We start from the raw sequence: 22,500 nt of genomic DNA, 5'->3' as shown, positions 1-22,500 counted from the left end.
TCTGTCTGACTGGTGTCTTCTCTGATTCACAGTGATGGAGGACAGTCCAGGTTCATCTAACACCACCAGTCCTGAAAATGACTGCAAAAGATGCCAGCTCCAGTGACCCGGGAGGAAAAACCGTTAAGGATCTTGCACACACACTGTAAACCCTAACCCTAACCCTAACCCTAACCCTAACCACACACACTGTAAACCCTAACCCTAACCCTAACCCTAACCCTAACCCTAACCACACACACTGTAAAGAGGACATTTTAAAGGAAGACTACACTCCATATGAATCATTCCTATCATTTACGATGACACTTATACGTACGTGAAGAAATAACAAACGTTGCATTTCGTTGCTAATAAGGTAGGAAGGAAATCTGTTGGAGCTCAAGTCGACTACAAACCCACAATGCACTGCTCTCTCTCTGGGCAGAGACATGACTGGAAGCAACTACTCAATGCATGAGGGGAGATGAAGTTTAAACCGAGCTGAATTCACTCGGAACACTGTTTAGTTTGAGCACATCGTCAGCAAATGTCTTACTTTGTTATGATGATATGAATGGCTGAATGTCTTCTACATAAGTATGCCCACACATCATATTAGGCTCATGTGGCGATCAGGGTCCATTGGTGTTTTTTACGAAGCGTTTAATAATGTGTATCCATCTCTAGAGAGGTGGTGGTGGACGGACGACTCAGACACAACACATTATTCTCACTGATCACAGACAACCACAGAATTCACAGCAATTTGTTTCTGGAGTGTAGTGTCCCTTTAAGTGGAGTATTCCTTTAATACTGTAAGGCAAAACATGCACACGTCAAAACATGCACACGTCAAAACATGCACATGTCAGAGTGGCCTGTTCAAAGGGAACACATACAGTGAAACACTACAGGTGTTGACTTGTCTTGCACCCCCCACAAAAAGCTTCTTCACACTCCAAAGGCATCAACTGCACAGTGAAAATGACTCCCAACAATTGGTGAAGTTCTGAGCTGTCTTTTTTCAACATTGAACTGTGTTTTTTCATGGGTGATGATTCCATTGATGTCATACTTTGAACACTCTCTGTAATGATTGTAGAAATGTCCATCTGCTCTGTCTGACTGGTCCCCCCCCCCCCCATCAGTCTGCCAGTCTGCTCTGTCTGACTGGTCCCCCCCCCCCCCCATCAGTCTGCTCTGTCTGCTCTGTCTGACTGGTCCCCCCCCCCCCATCGGTCTGCTCTGTCTGACTGGTCCCCCCCCCCCCATCAGTCTGCTCTGTCTGACTGGTCCCCCCCCCCATCAGTCTGCTCTGTCTAACTAGTCCCGTCCCCCCCTCTGTCTGACATCAGATCAGGCTGTTCCTCAGCATTTAACTGGAATGTAATACAAGGGATGTTCTACACGACCTTCGACCTTCAGCACTGCCATAGATTGTCTACATTAAACACACTTGTGATGTAAAAAAGAAATGTTGCAACTCTGACACTTCTGCTGAAATGCTTTACTGACTAATGTTGCATCTGATAAGGTATTACTGTGCATACAGCGTTTTGGAAAACCATGACAATATTCATCCATCAGGGATAATGCTGAGTGCACTTTGAATGTTCAGTTAAAAATGTCACGGGAATGTTTTTAGTAAGGGGAGAGGTTGCTCTGATTCAAGTCTGTTTCATATCCATCATTAAAGCATTTTGCACTGACCTCGATTGTGAGGTTTGAATGATAAAGTACTGACAAGTGGTGTTTCTATTTGATCAATCTGTTTTCATTGCTGACATAACATCAGTCAGTCAACAAGAAATAATGACAGCAAACCTGAGCTCAAATGATCCAATTTTATTATCAATGATCAGTGCTTGACCTTCTTTGGGAAGCATCCGAAGCAGAAGGCCTGTAAGGCGGCAGCAGCGAAGCGGCATGCAAAGCCAGGCTTCTTGGATGTCTGAGCAGCTGGAGCGTCAGCTGAAACAAAACCGTGACAAGAGAGCGAAGTTTAGGCTACTCTGATATTCAACAAGAACACCGAGGCTATATCTCCTCCATTCTCTAGCTGCTGAATTCACATCTTTCTTATGTCTGTGCTTTTGCTGTGGAAGAGTGTTAACTCACCAGGCACTGGTGCCACTGAATTCTTGGTGCTCTGCAAAAAAGCAAATTATGGACAATAAACAAATAATGTTAGTATCCCCCTAATAACAAAACACAGAAAGAGAAATTCATCAATGAGATTTCCGTACTAGTTTACATTTGTTAAGTGTTCTATTACCTTTCCCTTGCAAGACTTTCCCTTGGATTCGTGGGGTATCTTCGGCTCCTGAAGAAACATTACACCAGGAAAACAATGACAATCATTTGACATCCAACTTGTATGGCATTCTCTGAAGAAAACACTTCAATGTGTCCTGTAATTCTGTGTTGGAGGACAGTGATGTGATACCTTAACAGGAGGCCCAACAGCCTTCTTCTGCCGCAGGCATGGGCAGAATGTGTGGCAGCAGCCCGCCTCCATGCTCTCATCCCTGGTCTGGGTCTCTGGAGTGGTAGCCCTGCTGGTGGGGGTGGAGGTGGTGGAGACATATGACCTCACATCAGTCATAGACGCCACAATGGGGATGAACTCAGCGAGGTGGCTGTGCTCCAGAACTGCGGAAGCCTCAAACACAGTTCTTGGAGTTTCAGCTCTGGAATCCCCCTGTCCCCCTGTCTGTGGGACTGACACAGTGGCTGGGGTGCTCTCAGAGCCCATGGAGACGGAAGGTTCCGGGCTGGTTCCCTCGAGCCCTTCCACGCTGGGGACCTCAGAGTCCATCACGGCGTCATGCTCTTGACATGGAAAAGCACAAGGCACTTTCGCATCATACAGACATTTGGGAGGGACAGCATTATACTAAACACACAGGCCTACATCATCTTAAAAAACATATAACTGCAAAACATTGCCACTTGTAGTCCACCATGTAGAATACTATCCTATGAAATCAATACAATTCATTTTTTGAATTTCAAGTCGGTGCATCACACTCACAAATCATCGTAGCTATATTGACTTTTTTTCCAAAAATATTACCATTTAAAAATCTTTGTTTTTATAAAATCATCTTACCATTTTCCACCTGAAGCAGAGGCCCAAACCTGATAACCACCGTGAGAGGATACTGGATGCTTTCTCTGGAGGAGGACTTGGATGTCTCTGTCAGGGACTCCTTATCATCTGCTTCCCAACATGGACTACTGTCACAGGAGGAGTTGGGGGAGGCCACCCAGTTCTTCTCCTCCATAAAGCTGTAATCCTCCATGTAGGTCTCGGCTGGGGGGCTGTGTGGGAGACTCAGGAAGGTCTCCAACAGGTTCCTTACAGCCCCCTCCACAAAGCTGTACATCAGCTCCATGTGGAACTGGTCAGCGGTGTGCTCTATCGCCCCCGTCAGGTTGTCCACGGCGGTGTCTGAGGAGCATCTCCTCACCAGGGTGGTCTTGGCTTCCTTGGATCCCAGGAGGATCTGCGCCGCGTGTGAAATGAGCTGCTCGGAGAAGCCGCGGATGTTAGCGTGGTGGAGGAACCCCTCCAGGTCCTTGGAGGCCAGGAAGGCATGCATGGGGCAGGGAGAGTCCCCTCTGGATGAGCTGGGCCTGCTGATTGAGTTCTCCGTGCCCATGATGGAGAGGATACTGATGGCCGTGGCGTTGGCCTCGGTGGCCAGCTCATCTGTTACCTCATCACTGATGTCTGAGGAGCGGCCCGGGTCCATGTTCACACCTGGGATCGGGTCGGTGTGGGAGGTGGAGTTGTGATCCCTCTCGTCTACGACCACAGGGACCTGAGCAGCCAGAGTGAGCAGGTGCTTGAGGCTCGCTTCCACAGAGTTCACCAGGCTTTGGCCGACCTCCTTCTCCACCTCTGGGCTCAACTTGGTGCCGTCCAGGAGGAAGGTCACGATGTTACTGGCGACCATGATGGTTGTCGGGGTAGAGCGGCGAGAGGATGAGGATGAGGATGGAGACGCCTCAGTAAGGTCGATGGATCCAGGGGTTCCATCGCTGCCTGCTGTGATGATCTCCTCAATGGCCAGGATCATCCTCTGCTTGGCCTCTGGTGAGAGGAGCTCACGTCCACTCCTACAGCCTGAGGATGTCTGGCTGCTTTGGGAGGAAGATGACCTCCTGCCACACCCAGAGAGAGGCCTTCCGCAAGGGGAAGCACTGCACCCAGAGACAGGCCTTCCTGATGCCTCCTCCCCAGCAGTCAGACTGCCCTGGGGGCTCAGACGTGGAGGAGATGGGGTGACATCACCAAACAAGCCCAGAGACCTGTCCTCCCGCACGGACACTTCTGCCTTATGGTAGGCGACGTTCACTGCGTCGGAGCAAATGCGTCTGATGCGCTCGTCAGACAGGAAAAACACCGGGTGCCTGTTCTCACCCCTGTCAGATGACTCAGCGAGGCTTGGTGGCAGTTGGCGACTGGCTGTCGCACCCGGGGAGGAATCCACACTCTCTGGTGACATGGACTCAGCCTGAAGATACATGATCATTCACATGAGTGTGACTTCAGGGCTAAATCATAGACACGGTCTTATTCAGTGGCCTAGACTAGCCTAGCTATCTCTAGGTTTACACTAAGTAGGCCTAGTGGTTTTATTGTTGAACAAATGCCAGATTATTGTGGTGGTTAGATGTTGAGCTGCAGTTTGTTTAGCCTGCAGGTATGTGTAGATTATGGGCAAAAATATAATATTATGTTTGCAATGTCTTCATAGCTTTACAAAACTTATGATAATGATTATTATTATTATTATTATTATTATTATTATTATTATTATTATTATTATTATTATTATTATTATTCACATATAGCCTTCTCTACTGACATGTTCATGCTGGTCCTCTGTCTCCACATATTTGGATCGTTCATCCATTATTCACTCCTGGATTAACAGAAAGAAAAAAGTGAGAAAACATGTCAACAGAGAACCTATGGGGGGAAATGCTATGGTTAGGTTTTTAGGAGGAGAAACTTACAATGTTGATAGCAATTAGTTATTTGCTGAAGAAACATTAATGTAAAACAGTTTATGTTTCTCCGATGACAGGTAAGCAGTATCTGAAGGTGATTACAGGAGGGACATTCAATTTATTTGATTGACAACATTTCGTCACAACATTTCGCCCTTTTATGACGTCACAGATAACAGAGATGTTGCGGGTTTGAGAGCGCGGTCTTGTTTTGGGCAACGACGACGGCGCCGCTGCCCTCAAAGAACATGTCAACAACGACGGCGCCGCTGCCCTCAAAGAACATGTCAACAACGACGGCGCCGCTGCCCTCAAAGAACATGTCAACAACGACGGCGGCGCTGCCCTCAAAGAACATGTCAACAACGACGGCGGCGCTGCCCTCAAAGAACATGTCAACAACGACGGCGCCGCTGCCCTCAAAGAACATGTCAACAACGACGGCGCCGCTGCCCTCAAAGAACATGTCAACAACGACGGCGCCGCTGCCCTCAAAGAACATGTCAACAACGACGGCGGCGCTGCCCTCAAAGAACATGTCAACAACGACGGCGGCGCTGCCCTCAAAGAACATGTCAACAACGACGGCGCCGCTGCCCTCAAAGAACATGTCAACAACGACGGCGGCGCTGCCCTCAAAGAACATGTCAACAACGACGGCGCCGCTGCCCTCAAAGAACATGTCAACGACGGCGGCGCTGCCCTCAAAGAACATGTCAACAATCATCAGTCGTCTTACGAGACCAATGTGGATATACTTTTACATTTGGAGTTCGCAGAGAACGCATGGTGGTGATGTGTTACTGTAACACGGAGCGGGATAGCTAGCAGTCCTGGAGAGCGAGACTCAAGTTCAAGTTCCTTTTTTTCGTTTATTATTACACTGAATACAAATACACAATGCAAATAAATTCCAGAGAAAGCAGCTCTCAACATCCACAACAACAACAACAACAACAACAACAATAGAATGCAATATAAGATAAATAATAATACGCTAATAAAAACAATTTTACAACAACATTGTAATAAAATAATAATAATAATAATAATAATAATAAGTATAATAATAATGAATGTAGCAGCAGGAATTATGATAGGCAGCAGTTTAATGTCAATGGTGAGTCTTTTGATAGCTCATCTGAGTCCAGATGTAATGCCTTACAGGGCAACTAACCGAGGGGGTTAAACACAAAATGTAGTGGCTGCAGTATAGCCCCGAACTCAGATTAACGAAGGAGAGCTGATTGACACAACGTTAAGCAGAGTGAGCGTCTCCTATAGTACTCTGTGAATCTGACCAGTCTTTCTGGTTCCTCCTAGACCCCTGCCTGAACCCACCCTCTGTCATTATCCCTAAACTGAACACTTCCCTCCAATTAACTTAACATAACAACGTAAATAAGCAATACACTGCTTATTAGAATACACCGTTCTAGGATGTTATCATTAAAAACGTCATGTGTCACTATGTGTATTCTCTTCAGTCACCGAAAGATGGCAGCATAATCAATCCTATATCATGAAATACATACTTTCATGGAGGAGAAGCGGTGGAATGATGGTTATGTCCATGGCATGACCCGTGAAGGTTATGAGTTCGAGTGTGACAGAGTTAATATGACTTTGTACTTTTATGGACTAACTCAAAGTATACTTTCATTTCATTTTCATGTTCAAGAAACCAGTTTGAGATGATTTGAGCTTTGTGACATGGCGCGTTATCCTGCTGGAAGTAGCCATCAGAAGATGGGTACACTGTGGTCATAAAGGGATAGACATGGTCAGCAACAATACTCAGGTAGGCTGTGGCGTTTAAACGATGCTCAATTGGTACTAAGGGGCCCAAAGTGTGCCAAGAAAATATCCCCCATCTATTACATTCTACTGTCTGTCTCTACTGTCTGTCTCTCTGCCTGTGTCTCACTACCAAACACATAACCAGCATTCTGATTCTATGGATTCCTCTCTGTGACATCACTCATCAACGTACCTGGTTGCCCTGGGTGACCACACAGATGTGTTGCATAGAATGTAGAATGCTACACCAGTCTGTCCTGTATTGGCAGCAAGTCAGCACATCAGCCAACCATATCCTTACCATTACATGTATCTGTCTTCAATCTCAGGTCCCAGGTGGGTTCTGACATCTGCAATGTTCACATACTGTATTTCACACACACACACACAGCTTCTCTCTCTCTCTCTCTCTCTCTCTCTCAGTGTGAGGAGCATCCAGCTGAGGCCTGCCCTCTACTGGCTGTGTGTCATACTCCTGATGGTCAATGTTGTCTTGTCTGGTCAGTGTTTTGTCCTCATCTGTATCAATTCCTATTATGACTTTAATAGTATAAATGTTTCAGACTCTTCATATCTTCTTACCTATGTCCACCACCAAGCTTCAAACTATCATTTAAAAAAAGCTCAGTTTGTATTCAAAAGCATTCATGTGTTGTGTGTTTATGTAACTATAAGAAAGTTTCAAAGTACACAATGCTGAATAAAATCACATTGATTGATTGATTGATGCACTACAGAACAGCAGTTTCCCTACAGTAGATTGTACAACATAACAATCAATCAATACCGTTCTCAAAATGAATAAACACTTTGAACATTACGTTTTTAATGAACATTGTATCGTCATTTATTTGGAGTAATAAAACCAAAAACCATTTTTCCTTTAAAATGAACACACCAGGCATGAACCACCCATAGTAGAAAATCTCTGTTCATCTTCAGGTCGAAAAGGTGCAGAAAAAGCCAGAGGCAAATCACATTGAAAAAGTGCAGTCGCGAAAGAAAAAGCAACAATTAAAAGTGTCGTGCGAAGCCAAGTAAGTCCAGGAAAGATTGTCAAAATAAAAGCCTGAATAAAAATAAGGATACAACAAGAATATCTAAAACATTTAGGCTGTTTGGCTGTTTGGCTGTTGCTTTGAGTCAACATGTTCCTGAGCTTAATCAACCGATTAACAGCCATGATATCAAAAACGGATTAAATCGTTTTTCAAATCAAAATCATATTTGGCCAAGAATGTAGAATTGATCCCTTTTCTAACAGTCCTTTGGGTTGTCCGGGCCCAGCTCTGTCCAATAGTGGGTTTTCACACAACTTGATTGGGGTTAAATAAAATACAGATAAAGAACAGAATATCAATCCTACCCAGATTGGAAGACCAACAGATACAGTCCTACAGTCAACTGAGGTAACGCTGGTTACAGATATGGACACCAAACAAAACAGGAAGCATGTCGGGAGCGGAGAAGGCACAGCACAATACAAAATGGAGGCATTTTACAATATTCCACTGTTGTTTCATTGGTCAAGGCAACTGTTTAATTCGACTAACAAAAAGCGGCGAACTCACCAAATTCTAATTTAACTGGCTACTACAGTTCTTTGGTCCTCGAATGCTGCTGACAAATCAAATACGGCCGTTAGTAAGATTTTTGGACTGGCTCAATTATGTGCATTGTGACAAATAGTATTACAATCATTAAAAAGCACTTCTCGGTTGAAAATGGTAGTTTGGCCCTTTAAAATCATTCAAGAAAAGTGACGAAAATAAATGTTGGAGGTAATTCCAGGGAATACCTTGAGATATGTACAAATCTCCATTTAAACATGTTCTTACTACCACCCAAAAAACAGGAAAACGATGCAAACACAAAAAAATACTCTCTCAGTTCATTGTTTAACAAGTTAAACCCCCAAGTTAAACCCCCAAGCACACCCCAACTCAATGTCAACCTTCATTACAGAACAGATAAATCCATCATTAAGCAGTATACCTATATATATATATATATACCCAGATCCTCCGCTTCTAAGAGCTGGGTGATAATATTACAGCATTGTTGAAACAGAAGCCAAAACGACAGGAGCTTTGAGAACGCTTTGGTAGCACTCTGAAGTTCAGTAGTTATATGATCCGTCCGTGGAAAGCAAACAGGGCTTCACTCTAATACATAGAAAGCTCAAATGCCTTAAAAAGGTGGATTTCCAATAATGCTGGCCAGGTTAAAGTCCGGTTTGAAAATGGTTCTGTACGGTGTGGGTGAGACTCACACTAGACCCTTGAGATTTGAGTGGTCTGGTATTGGGGGAGAAGGGTGTTGGGTTGTCCGGTCCAGCCCCAACATTGTTGTGAGTGAGTGAGGAGGTTGAAGGGTCCAGTCCCAGACAGTGTTGTTGAAGAGCATGATGGTGGATAGGAGACTGGAGGGGGGGGGGGGGGGGGGTGGATGGATGGATGGAGGGATGGATAGAGGGATGGATGGAGGGATGGATAGAGGGATGGATAGAGGGATGGATGGAGGGATGGATAGAGCACCGGGAGGTTGTGAGGTCCATTGAAATACAGTGGAATGAATTGATTATGTTTCTATAGTGTGGTACAGTCCCAATAATGCTGAAGAGAGTGATGGAGAGAAGGGGATGAGGGGGAGTAGAGGGGGTAGAGGGGGAGTAGAGGGGGGAGAAGGGGATGAGAGGGGGTAGAGGGGGAGTAGAGGGGGTAGAGGGGGAGTAGAGGGGGGAGAAGGGGATGAGAGGGGGTAGAGGGGGAGTAGAGGGGGGAGAAGGGGATGAGAGGGGGTAGAGGGGGAGTAGAGGGGGGAGAAGGGGATGAGAGGGAGTAGAGGGGGAGTAGAGGGGGTAGAGGGGGAGTAGAGGGGGGAGAAGGGGATGAGAGGGAGTAGGTTGGTCCATCCAGAACAGCTGAAGCACAGGGAGGTTGTGTGGGCCACACGGTCTCGACGAACAGGGGACTCTGATGCAGCTGACGGACTGTAGCGATGGGTCGTCAGGGTGGGACCAGGTGCGATGGGTCGTCAGGGTGGGACCAGATGCAGTGGCCCCGCCCCCCTCACCCTTTTACAGAGAGGTGCTCTCTGCTGCTCGTATCTCAGGCTCTGGGGGCGGGGTGATGGAGGGGGCGGGCTCCTGACCAGCAGAGCTGCCCCCCAGTTGGTCCAAAGCGATCTCAGGGACGAAGGCTCGGCCAATCCCCTTCAGGGACAGGCCTCCATCTGCACAGGACAGTCAAGAGTGACAGGTTAGCTAACCAATCAGGTAAAAGACAGCACATCACTCAGTCTGCAGTGAGAAGATGCACACAGTGCAGACAGAGTAACACACTCTCCCTGAAGTGACCGAACGGGCGTTCCCACATCCACGCTAGCCTCAGACCTGGGGGGATGCACGCAATATCAACCCAGTCTCCAAATGATTATGTTCTGGGGGATCGTTTCTGCAGACCAAAGAATAACGAGTGAAGAACAATCTGTGTGGTGGTAATACAGAGGGCAGAACCCCACACACATTTTGTTTTTGAGGGTGTCGTTGCTTATGCTAATATTCTCTAATTTGCTGCCAACTTACCCTAACCGCCACGCAAGTCGTAATTCACGTAACTCTTGCACAACGTATCTTTATTTATTATTTTACGTCAAAACAGGTGGTCAAACACTGGTTTAGCCAGTTAATCCCCCAGATCATATTCTTTGGACTGCAGGGATGATCCCCCAGAATGTCAATCATTCAGAGACTACGTCGCGTAATCTCTGCGACAACAACATAAAGACACCAAGGACTCTTCCTCTTCGTTGTAAGTAAAGGAATCAAATGAAGAACGCATGATGAGAGGAGCTGAACCGCTTTCTCCCGGTCCCAGTGTAAACACTGATGTGGTGTGAAATCAGTCCCAGTGTAAACACTGATGTGGTGTGAAATCAGTCCCAGTGTAAACACTGATGTGGTGTGAAATCAGTCCCAGTGTAAACACTGATGTGGTGTGAAATCTGTTATCTGTCAATAACGTACTGAACGTAGAGGTTTGGACCATATCCTTGGTGTGTTTCTCTTAAATGCTAATAGCATGTGTCTTATTGGATGCTTCAAGGAGATGAACCAGGAAGAGGATGAGTACAGGCTGACGGTGTCGGAGTGAACCCTTTATTTATCGCAGGACGGGGGTTAGAGTTGTTAGTTAGCAAGCATAGGTGTGATCAGCCTGTAGCCATTCAGCCACAGCCAAGGCAATAGGCATAGGTATATATTACATGCATTTAAAGTAACTGTTAGAAAGCAGGGTTAATGCATTTGACATAAGCGTATGTATGCATATTGCACACATACTTAAGCGCACTCACTCGCGCACGCACACACACACACACACACACACACACACACACACACACACACACACACACACACACACACACACAGAGGAAGCAAAGGGCAGCAAGTCAGTGCATCAGCCAATCCTTACCATTACCTGCCTTTCAATCTCAGCTCACAGACGGGGGGGGGCAGGTTCAGACATCTGCAATGTTTACATATTCCCCATCATGCATTCAATCACCACAATTACATTCTGTGCGGATGGCACTTAATTAAGGCAGTGAAGTCATAAAGCCAAGAAGAGGATAACTGTTACAGAGACATCGCTGAAATCACACAATGCAGAATCATCAGCGAGCATTGTCAGCATATGATTTCAACTGGAAGAGTTGCGGTTTTGTTTGCATCGACAAATTCCTATGAGCACTGCGGAGTGGCAGATTGAGATTAACATCAACACACACACACACACACACACACACACACACACACACACACACACACACACACACACACTGTAGTTGTGTGCTACTGCAATACTGTGTGTGAATCAGCCAAGACTCCTGCTCTATTTGGATCCATCTGAGATTTTCCACCAGGAAAACTTCCACGCACGCACGCACGCACGCACGCACACACACGCTTCCTCCACTCTGCAGCTGCAGCGTTGTCAGAGTTGTCAGCGTTGTCAGAGTTGGGTTTCCAAGTAACAGTAATAGAAGGATTCACTGAAACTCTACCCTTCTTTTCACCACCACCACCATCTTCCTTCCTTCCTTCTCTCCTTCCTTCCTTCCTTCCTTCCTTTCTGCCCTCCTTCCTTCCCTCTTTCTTTCCTCTGTATATACGTTTGTGTTCTCAGAGAAGCTCTTCTACTGTATGTGTTGAAGCTTCTACCGTCCAGAAACATCCTTTCCTAGCAGCTCCCTTCCCTCTCCAGGTCCACAGTGTAGGCCTACCTTTTTAACCCCATGAGGGTGGGATCACACGTCCTCACCTGCTATACTGAGCCAGGGGAACTGTCCTGTGAAGTGTGTTGTGTTGCATCTGTATGGTGCATAAGTGTCTATGTACAGTATGGAACGTGCGATATAAATAAAGTTGAACTCGATGTGTAACTGACGCAGAGTTATGACACAACAACAGTACTATACAGCGGCTGAGTGACATCATCAGCATGAGACAGGACAGTGACTTTACCCGTGATGATCTTGGAGGCGGAGCCGCAGGTCTCGTTGCCGTTGTCATTGGTCGGGGGCTGAGGGGGCGGGGGCATGTTGGGGCGGGAGCGGGGCTTGGGGGCGGGCCTGCAGGGGCGGGGGAGGGAGCCGGAGTGGAAGGAGGAGAGGGGGGCGGAGGGGAGGCTGTCGTGGGGAGGGGTGCCGGGAGGGGTGGGGGTGCTGGGGGGAGAGGGGTCCGACTCCGGGGCGGGAGGCTGGGGGACCTGCGGGGGATGGGGGGGCGGGTGGCTGGGCGCGTGGATCTGGGCCTCTTTGCCCGACTGGCGGCGAGGGGTGATGGGGGGGTGGGGGGAGCTGGTGACAGGGCTGGGGGCGAGGGGGTAAGGGTTGGGGATGGGGACGTGTTTGGGCTGGGGGGTGCCTGGGGTGGGGGCTACAAAGGGGTTGGCCTGTTTAGGCGGGGCAGGGGCCTGCTTCTTGGTACCTGTGGAAGCAGATTTAAATCCGGATTAATACATCAGGACCCGCCTGGTCAGGACTCATCTCCTCCATTTGCTCATGACCATTTTTAGTACAACATCAGCCGGGATATTTCAGCAACGACAGCGATCAAAGAGTAGGTTTTCTGAACACTTTCACAGTCAGACAAGAGAGAGCTTTGAATGATAGCATTGCGAGCAATTAGCCTACATTAGCATTTCCAAAGCTGGAATATTGTGATTTTGAACAGCTTCTACACTGGAATCAATAAACACATTTTTGGGTTTTTTTTTGGTTCTCTCTCACCTCTGCGGACCATGTGGGGGCTGGGACCCCTGGACCCCCCCTGGGAGTGGGGGGTGCCTACTGTGAGATGGGCCGCCCCGTTCCTCTGGGGAGGCGGGGTGGAGGTGGGGTCGCGGGCCGGACTGTGGAGATACAGCACACGATAACCGGCTGTTAATCAATCAATCAATCAATCAATTAATCAATCAATTAATCAATCACATGACGCTGTCCCCTGTCACTCAACACACCACAAGTCCGAGTCAGCGATAACATGCCGTATGTTAACCAAAGACTGAGCATGACTGGTAAAGTTAAAGTTAGTCTCCTTCAGTCTGGAGGACGTTCAGCAGCACGACCAGGTTAAGACGGGGGGTTTTGAACCGGCAGCTACGCCGGCCGGGTGCACAGCTTCAATCATCACACGGAAAGCGTTCAAGACAATCGTGTGTCGTATCGCCGGTTTCAAACGGACAGAAAAGAGATGCAAAATCACTCCAGGAAATGCAGTGACCGGGAAGTTTATTAAAAGAACAAAGGGTAAACAAATCACTGAATCATGGAAGCACATGCAGGGGGGGCTGATCAGGGAGGCAGGAACAAGCCAGGGTGGGATGAGGTACACGGGGTCAGGGATGAGGTTCACGGGGTCAGGGATGAGGTTCACGGGATGACATCAGCGTGGGAGGAACCCCCATGGAGACATGACTCAGAGGACGACCACGTGAAAGGCAAACAAACAGACAAAAAAACAACACCAGAAACACAGGCGGGCGGGCGGGCGGGCACCGTAGGGAGGCTGACGGACAGACAGACAGACAGACAGACACAGGCAGACAGACAGACAGACAGGCACGGGCGGACGGACTGACAGTCTAGGATCACTTGAAGGAGCAGAACAAACACCCTCTCTGTCTGGGGAGGGACCGGACTACTTCCTGAGAGGCACAGCTATATCATTGGCTTTAAGGACATTGATTGACAGCATAGTTGATTTCAATAGATGTAAATATCAACATGAATTGAAGTGAAATGAGCCTGGACACAAACACACAGCGAGAGGGCAGCATCTGGATTGGACAGCGGGTTGCGAGGCGGGAGCTCTTGATTGGCTGATTGGCTGTGTTGAAGACGGGCGATGGGTGGGTGGGGTTGAGGGAGGGGGAGGGGGTCCCTCTCTATGCTCGCTCCTTACCTGCTCTCCTCAGCGCTGTGCTGGGTTAGAAGCAGGGCCCGCACCGGGCCCACCTGGGCCTGACCCAGACCACCACCACCACCACCACCACCACCACCCCCCAGGCCAGGCTGGCTAGCCTCCGTGCCCACGCCCGGAGCCTGGGCCTGGGCCTGGGCCTGGGCCTGGGGTTGAGGAGGCTCGGCCTGGGGCTGGGGCTGGGGCTGGGCTGCACCTCCAGCCTCCGGGGGGGGTAGAGGGGGCTGGAAGGCAGGTGAAGCGTGGGGTGGCTGCTGCTGCTGCTGCTTTCTACTTATAGTGGCAGTTCTACGCGGGTTGTGGTCCGACTGTTTGTTAGCAGGGCTAGGAGGAGGGGGGGGGGGGGAGGGGGGGGGGAGAGGGGGAGAGAGTGAGGAAACACACACACATACACGCACCAATGCCACCATTAAAAGAGAGAGAGAGAGAGAGAGAGAGGCTTGTTTGCAGTTATTTGGAGGGAGGGAGAGAGGGAGAAAGAGAGGGAGGGAGAGAGACAGAGGGAGGGAGAGAGACAGAGGACAAGGCTGGATCCCAGTTAGAGAAAGACCACAGTAGTAGAGCACCACATGACTCGGAACAGAATGACCTTTGAACTTGAAGAACGTTGAGCTCGTTTTTGGTGTTCTTGCAGAGACAGAAGGTGGAATGCCATGGCAACAGAGTGAGGAGAAGAAACTACACACAACATCCAGCCAGTATGCTACAGCCTCCCCTTTAATAGACGGGAATATATCACACATCATCCCCCCCCCCCCCGCAATATGATCATACTGTCATTTATGATTGAAGACATAGTGTGTTAAGCTTCTAGATGCCCAGAGAAGGTGAGGTTAATCATCATCAAGTTCAACACTGGCCTCGGAACAAAACACACATTTTATTGGTTGGATTCTTCAAATCAGCGTACATTAATAATACCGTAGTAACACTGTAGTGTAAACATGGTACGTGTCCACACACACACGTACACACACGCACACGCGCACACACACACGTACACACACACCCACACCCACACCCACCCACCCACAAATCATCCCTTTCACACACAATTAATCAGAAACTTGAATTCAACTGCTACAGTTTGCAGCTTTTGAGGGGCTGGGGGGGGTTTGTTTAAGACGGGGGCAGATCTTCTACAGGCTGGGGGGGGTTTGTTTAAGACGGGGGCAGATCTTCTACAGGCTGGGGGGGTTTGTTTAAGACGGGGGCAGATCTTCTACAGGCTGGGGGGGTTTGTTTAAGACGGGGGCAGATCTTCTACAGGCTGGGGGGGTTTGTTTAAGACGGGGGCAGATCTTCTACAGTCTCTTTGACTGTGATGGACTCGTCTGCCACTACATAGAGGGCTGAGACGGCCGCCCCCCTGGACTCCTGCCTGGTCAGTGTCCGGGGGGGGCGGGGGTGGGACAGGTACCTGTCTTTGCGGGGGTTGTTGTCCCCCTCCGGACCCACGAGGCTCCCCGGACGCCTCCTGTCCATGGTCCCCGGCGGCTCGGGGTCAGGGGCCATGGCCACGAACATGCCTGATACGTTGAAATCCACGTCTGGAGAGAGAAGAGAGAGAGAGAGAGAGAGAGAGAAGAGAGACAGAGAGAGAGAGAGAGAGAGAGAGACAGAGAGAGAGAGAAGAGAGAGAGAGAGAGAAGACAGAGAGAGAGAGAAAGAGAAAGAAAGGGGGGGGGGGGTCAAAGATCAGGAATCAATCAAAATTCACATTTTCATCTCTAGGTGCGCAGTAAAGATCTATCAATCAATCAAACACATTTATTTGTCAAAAATACTTTTCACAAAGACAATTGTCCTAAAGTGCTTTACAACAGGAAGAATACAGACAATATAAACAATAAATACAATACAAACAATATGAACACCGAACCGTAGACCCCAAACAAGCAAGCCAAGGAAAAACTCCCCAGTGGGGAGAAAAACATAGGGCACAGCGGCAAGGAAAGACTCCCTGGGAGGATGACCTATTGCATTGTGTTATATGATGTGTACTGTATGTGTTACGTAATGATGTCATTTATGAGTGAGAGAGAGAGACCAGGGTGTGTGTGTGTGTGTTACGTAATATGTAATGATGTCATTTATGAGTGAGAGAGAGAGACCAGGGACACATGAGTGTTGAGTGAGTGAGTGAGTGTGTGTGTGTGTGTGTGTGTGTGTGTGTGTGTGTGTGCGTGTGGTGTGTGTGTGTGTGTGTGGTGCTTTGGTTCAGGGTCTCACCGTCTGGGAAGAACCAGTCTGCGTGCTGGATGATGGGCTCGATGATGGCGACCACATGCACAGACGTAGCGGCAGCCATCTCTGCCAGAGTCCTGAAGATCCAATCAAATCCAACTTTACTGACAGCACATTTCATACACAGGTAGAGAGAAAGGTCTGGTCTGACTCTGCTCTACATCTAGGGAGATCTATCTGTATGTACTACCATCACCACATGGATAGTGTGTGTGTGTATAGTGTGTGTGTGTGTGTGTGTGTATAGTGTGTGTGTATAGTGTGTGCGTGCGTGTGTGTGCGTATAGTGTGTGTGTGTGTGTGTGTGTGTGTGTGTGTGTGTGTGTGTGTGTGTGTGTCTCACCCCTCAGCCTTGGCCCAGAGCAGGTTGGGTCCCAGTACGATGGCGATGTTACTGGGAGACATCTTGTTCACCTCGCAGTCCTGAGCCAGCTTGGCCAGGAACTTCACCAGATACCTGCAGACACACACACACACATCCCACATGTTCCCTCTGCTTCACAGATACCTGCAGACACACACACACACATCCTACATGTTCCCTCTGCTTCACCAGATACCTGCAGACACACACACACACATCCTACATGTTCCCTCTGCTTCACAGATACCTGCAGACACACACACACACATCCTACATGTTCCCTCTGCTTCACAGATACCTGCAGACACACATCCTACATGTTCCCTCTGCTTCACCAGATACCTGCAGACACACACACACATCCTACATGTTCCCTCTGCTTCACCACCTAACCCTAACCCAGGACAGGACAATACAATACAATAGAACAGCATAGATAGACTATATTAAAATAGATTAGAATATATAAGAATATATTAGAATCTTCCAATATTGTTTCTGCTGCTATCACTATACCACCTTATGTTATTCTATTTTTTCTATAATTATTATTATTATTATTATTGTTAATTGTTGCTTGCCTTAAAGTATTTCACTGCTGTATCCAGTATATTGTGTACTTGACAAATACAGTTTGATTTGATTTCATGTCACACATCACACAATGATGCATCGTTGCTCAGGTCTGATTGGAGAGCGTCCTCGGGGACACGCTGACCTACCTGAGGTTGGCCTTGTGGTTCTTTGGCAACTTGTCACACGTTACCCACAATGCCTGGAGCCTCTTGTCCGGGTCTGACACACTGCACACAGAAAACACACACTCATATAGGCTGCTGTTGTCCCCGGGCCCTTTAAAAAACACCTGAGGGGTTTGTTCATGTAGTGTGTGTGTGTGTGTGTGTGTGTGTGTGTGTGTGTGTGTGTGTGTTTGTGTGTGTGTGTCTTTGAGCTCCAGCTCGATCTTGACGTCCATCTTGGCCTTTGTAGGCCTCCAGCAGAGGGCGCACCTCCTCCGACAAGAGGCAGAGTGTGTGTGTGTGTGTGTGTGTGTGTGAAAAATATGTGTGTATGTGAAAAATATGCGTGCGTGTGTGTATGTGTGTATGCGTGCATGCGTGCGTGCGTGTTTTGTGTGTGCGTGTGTGTGTGTGTGTGTAGTGTGTGTGTGTGTGTGTGTAGTGTGTGTGTGTGTGTGTGTGTGTGTGTGTGTGTGTGTGTGTGTGTGTGTGTGTGGTGTGTTACTTGGAGGCTTGTGTCCACTCGTCATACAGCTGGAAGGTCATGAGGGGTTCAGGCAGCTCTCTGAGGTACGACTTCAGGGCACCTGAACAAGACCAACACCACCAGAGACACAGCGGTTCAGCAGACAGCACATGAACTCAGCATACAGTACAGCACGGATGTACAACAGGGGAGGCTGGTGGAGGTAGAAATCGGAGGACGGGCTCATTGTAACGCATGGAATGGAATAAGGAATGGTATCAAACACCGATTTCTACCTCCACCGGCCTCCCCTTAGAAACAAGATATACAGGATGCCTTTGTTGCCCTGTAACCCAGGTGGGTGGAAGTTGTCTCCAGTGAAACAGACGTCAAGTAGTTGCAAACAGTCGCCCCGTAATTCCACTTGCTCCGACCGAGCCTCGAACTTACGACCTCTGGCTCGCCGACACACCTGACCGTCTCCTCAAACACCCGAGGTCAACCAGCTACGCTATCGAAAGGCTAGCTATTGGACAGCGCTGGTGGGTGGGGGGTGTTTGAACTCGTGGAGTGAGTTTTACCATCTCAACTGGGTTACACCACTATGGTGGTTTCTGTTTCTACTGTCTCAGATGGGGGCATTTATGTGCTAAAATGCATTTGGCCACCAGAGAGTGAAAAGAGCACTCAGAGTATCACAACAAAGCTTCACCAGACTCATAACATAACAGACAACCCATCCAGTAACACAGGATGAGGTACAAGGCTTCTAGTGTCAGTTGGGATTGTGTTAGATAATGGAAAATGTCCCAAAGAACAATCTTGTTCACTGTGAACGGCCTTGTATCCCACAATGCCTGAGGACATCAGGCGAGGCTAGTGAGGTCAGGATTCTCTTTTAAATCTCTTCTTAAACCTCATTTTTACAGACTAGCCTTTAGCTGATGCTGCCCTCATTCTTTGGAATGTGTTTTACTGTTTCTACTTGTATTTCTGTTTTTATTTGCATATCTGTATCATCGGTGTAAATCACTTTGTAACATCGTTTTACATTTATTATTATTATTAGTGTCAATGGGGATTGTGTTAGACAATGGAAATGTCCCAAATAACAATATTTTTGAAACAAGAAACCTATATGCTTCCCACTGGGAACAGTCTGTGTCCCCTACAGTGAAGAAATCTATCCCCTCCGATTAAAAAAGCGGTCATGTTTTGAGGGAAAGCGGGCCGTACCAGCGACAGCGTGGGGGTCGGAGTAGAACTCCTCCAGCTGAGAGGTGGAACAGTCCAGCGCCGCCTTCAGCTTCTTCAGTTTGGACGCCCCGGCAGCGATCCTGAACAGACCCTGGAGAGGACAGCAGAGTTAGACCAACCCCAACCCACACACTGTCCGGATGTACTACGATCACTACGATCACTACGTGGATAGTGTGTAGTGTAGTGTGTGTGTGTGTGTGTGTGTGTGTGTGTGTGTGTGTGTGTGTGTGTGTGTGTGTGTGTGTGTGTGTGTGTGTGTGTGTGTGTGTGTGTGTGTGTGTGTGTGTGTGTGTGTAGTGTAGTGTGTGTGTGTGTGTGTGTGTGTGTGTGTGTGTGTGTGTGTGTGTGTGTGTGTGTGTGTGTGTGTGTAGTGTGTGTGTCTTCTCTCTGCATTTATCAAAGCTGTTTGAGGAAATGAGACTAGCCTGGTCTAATCTGGGAAATGGGACTAGTCTGGTCTAGGAAATGGGACTAGTCTGGTCTAGGAAATGGGACTAGTCTGGTCTAGTCTGGTCTAGGAAATGGGACTAGTCTGGTCTAGGAAATGGGACTAGTATGGTCTAGTCTGGTCTAGGAAATGGGACTAGTATGGTCTAGTCTGGTCTAGGAAATGGGACTAGTCTGGTCTAGGAAATGGGACTAGTCTGGTCTAGTCTGGTCTAGGAAATGGGACTAGTCTGGTCTAGGAAATGGGACTAGTATGGTCTAGTCTGGTCTAGGAAATGGGACTAGTCTGGTCTAGGAAATGGGACTAGTCTGGTCTAGGAAATGGGACTAGTCTGGTCGAGTTTCATCTGGGTTCTGTATGACTGGCAGACAGAGAAAGTGGGAGGAGAGTGATCCCTACTATCTCCCCTCCGACCTTCCAAGTCACTGACAGGGCTGAGTTAGCTTCTATTACTGGTAGAGATATACTGGTAGAGATATACTGGTAGAGGGATACTGGTAGAGATATACTGGTAGAGATATACTGGTAGAGATATACTGGTAGAGATATACTGGTAGAGGGATACTGGTAGAGATATACTGGTAGAGATATACTGGTAGAGGGATACTGGTAGAGGGATACTGGTAGAGATATACTGGTAGAGATATACTGGTAGAGGGATACTGGTAGAGGGATACTGGTAGAGATATACTGGTAGAGATATACTGGTAGAGATATACTGGTAGAGGGATACTGGTAGAGGGATACTGGTAGAGATATACTGGTAGAGATATACTGGTAGAGATATACTGGTAGAGGGATACTGGTAGAGATATACTGGTAGAGATATACTGGTAGAGATATACTGGTAGAGGGATACTGGTAGAGGGATACTGGTAGAGATATACTGGTAGAGATATACTGGTAGAGATATACTGGTAGAGATATACTGGTAGAGGGATACTGGTAGAGGGATACTGGTAGAGATATACTGGTAGAGATATACTGGTAGAGGGATACTGGTAGAGATATACTGGTAGAGGGATACTGGTAGAGATATACTGGTAGAGATATACTGGTAGAGGGATACTGGTAGAGGGATACTGGTAGATACTAGTTAAGTAATTGCGGTTGAGAAAAAAAAAGACCCACATCCATTTTGATTCCCTCTATAAAAAATGCTCTGAATTCCAGCCCTCAGCCCTCAGGAGGGGAGGAATATGGTTCCACTTAACCAGGCTAATGGCATTGGGAGTAATAGCAGACAGACAGACAGGCAGGCAGGCAGTCAGGCAGACGGGCAGACAGACAGGCAGGCAGACAGGCAGGCAGGCAGACAGAGAGATAGACAGGCAGGCAGGCAGGCAGGCAGACAGAGAGACAGACAGACAGGCAAGCAGACAGGCAAGCAGAGAGACAGAGACAGACAGACAGAGACAGACAGGCAGGCAGACAGACAGACAGAGACAGACAGATAGACAGACAGGCAAGCTGATAGACAGAGACAGACAGACAGACAGACAGACAGACAGACAGAGACAGACAGACAGACAGGCAGGCAGGCAGAGACAGACAGACAGACAGACAGACAGACAGAGAGATAGACAGGCAGGCAGGCAGAGAGAGACACCCCTCCCCCCCCTCACCTCCTCCTTCATCCCCGTCTCCAGCAGCATCATGACGCAGGCCTCTAAGGGCAGGGCGATCTCCCTGCTGCTCCTCTTCAGGTGCTCCTCCAGCGCCGTGCCGAACGCCGGCTTCTCCATCCACGAGTCTGCACGAGGCACAAAATGGCCGACCGGCGGAGGCCAGTTTCATCACAATGAACAGTGTACTGGGCTCATACTGGGCTCATACAGGGCAAGGTTCCAACCTGTCGGACAGGTAGGAGGGAGAAGCTGCACAGAAGCTGAAAGGTTTATAGGATGAGAATTTCTTCAAATGCACCATCAAATCGACTACGGTATACATTTTATTCAACCTTTACTGATCCATTCTCATTAAGATAAAATCTACTGTACCAGTCAAAAGTTTGGACACACCTTCTCATCCAATGGTTTTTGTTTATTTTTTATTATTTTCCACATTGTAGATTAATATTGAAGACATCAAAACTATGAAGGAACACATTATGTCATAAACAAAAAAAAACTGAATATGGTTTATATTTTAGAGTCTTCAAAGTAGCCACCTTTTGCTTTGATGACAGCTTTGCACACTCTTGGCAAGGTGTGTCCAAACTTTTGACTGGTATTGTATTTTTCAAAAGGCTTTCTTGACTAGGACAAGTCTGTGCCCATTTGGAGTGGTACACAGACGCACATACAGTCCAGTCCAGTCCAGTCCAGTCCAGTCCAGTCCAGTCCAGTCCAGTCCAGTACAGTCCAGTCCAGTACCTACAGATAATAACATGTTCCAGGACAGTCCAGTACCTACAGATAATAACATGTTCCAGGACAGTCCAGTACCTACAGATAATAACATGTTCCAGGACAGTCCAGTACCTACAGATAATAACATGTTCCAGGACAGTCCAGTCCAGTCCAGTACCTACAGATAATAACATGTTCCAGGACAGTCCAGTCCAGTACCTACAGATAATAACATGTTCCAGGACAGTGTTCTGGCACTGGTCAATTACTCAGTCATCTATGTATGAGTGCAAAGTCTGGTAAAGCTCTGTTGTGAAAGCTCTTCAGCTCTTTT

The 22,500-nt window shown here is 47.9% G+C and overlaps 2 protein-coding genes across 5 annotated transcripts in view; one reads left to right on the top strand and one right to left on the bottom strand.

The window, feature by feature from the left end:
• The window catches only part of LOC310809543 (GTPase IMAP family member 8), a 5,604-nt gene extending 3,883 nt beyond the window's left edge, over positions 1-1,721 (top strand). For all 3 annotated transcript variants that reach the window (XM_083676855.1, XM_083676854.1, XM_083676853.1), the window contains one exon: positions 33-1,721. In XM_083676855.1, the coding sequence (XP_083532981.1) occupies positions 33-106 (74 nt within the window). In that variant the 3' untranslated portion in view covers positions 107-1,721. The remainder of the gene's footprint in view (positions 1-32) is intronic.
• A 5,867-nt stretch (positions 1,722-7,588) lies between these two features.
• The window catches only part of LOC310809626 (rho GTPase-activating protein 17-like), a 37,367-nt gene continuing 22,455 nt past the window's right edge, over positions 7,589-22,500 (bottom strand). The window contains exons 10-20 of one of the 2 annotated variants that reach the window (XM_083676985.1): positions 21,441-21,568; positions 19,344-19,455; positions 18,147-18,228; positions 17,624-17,704; positions 16,881-16,994; positions 16,523-16,614; positions 15,711-15,840; positions 13,099-13,220; positions 12,332-12,796; positions 11,280-11,333; positions 9,905-10,038 (exon numbers count right to left, since the gene is read on the bottom strand). In XM_083676985.1, coding sequence (XP_083533111.1) covers positions 11,326-11,333; positions 12,332-12,796; positions 13,099-13,220; positions 15,711-15,840; positions 16,523-16,614; positions 16,881-16,994; positions 17,624-17,704; positions 18,147-18,228; positions 19,344-19,455; positions 21,441-21,568 — 1,334 coding nt within the window. In that variant the 3' untranslated portion in view covers positions 9,905-10,038; positions 11,280-11,325. Of the gene's footprint in view, positions 10,039-11,279; positions 11,334-12,331; positions 12,797-13,098; positions 13,221-15,710; positions 15,841-16,522; positions 16,615-16,880; positions 16,995-17,623; positions 17,705-18,146; positions 18,229-19,343; positions 19,456-21,440; positions 21,569-22,500 lie in introns of both variants that reach the window. The other variant, XM_083676984.1, reaches the window with a different exon arrangement.

This window comes from Argentina silus (assembly GCF_951799395.1).
Source record: "Argentina silus genome assembly, chromosome: 9".
NCBI lineage: Eukaryota > Metazoa > Chordata > Actinopteri > Argentiniformes > Argentinidae > Argentina > Argentina silus.
Note: the sequence above shows the minus strand (reverse complement) of the source record. Positions and strands in the feature narration are given on the sequence as shown.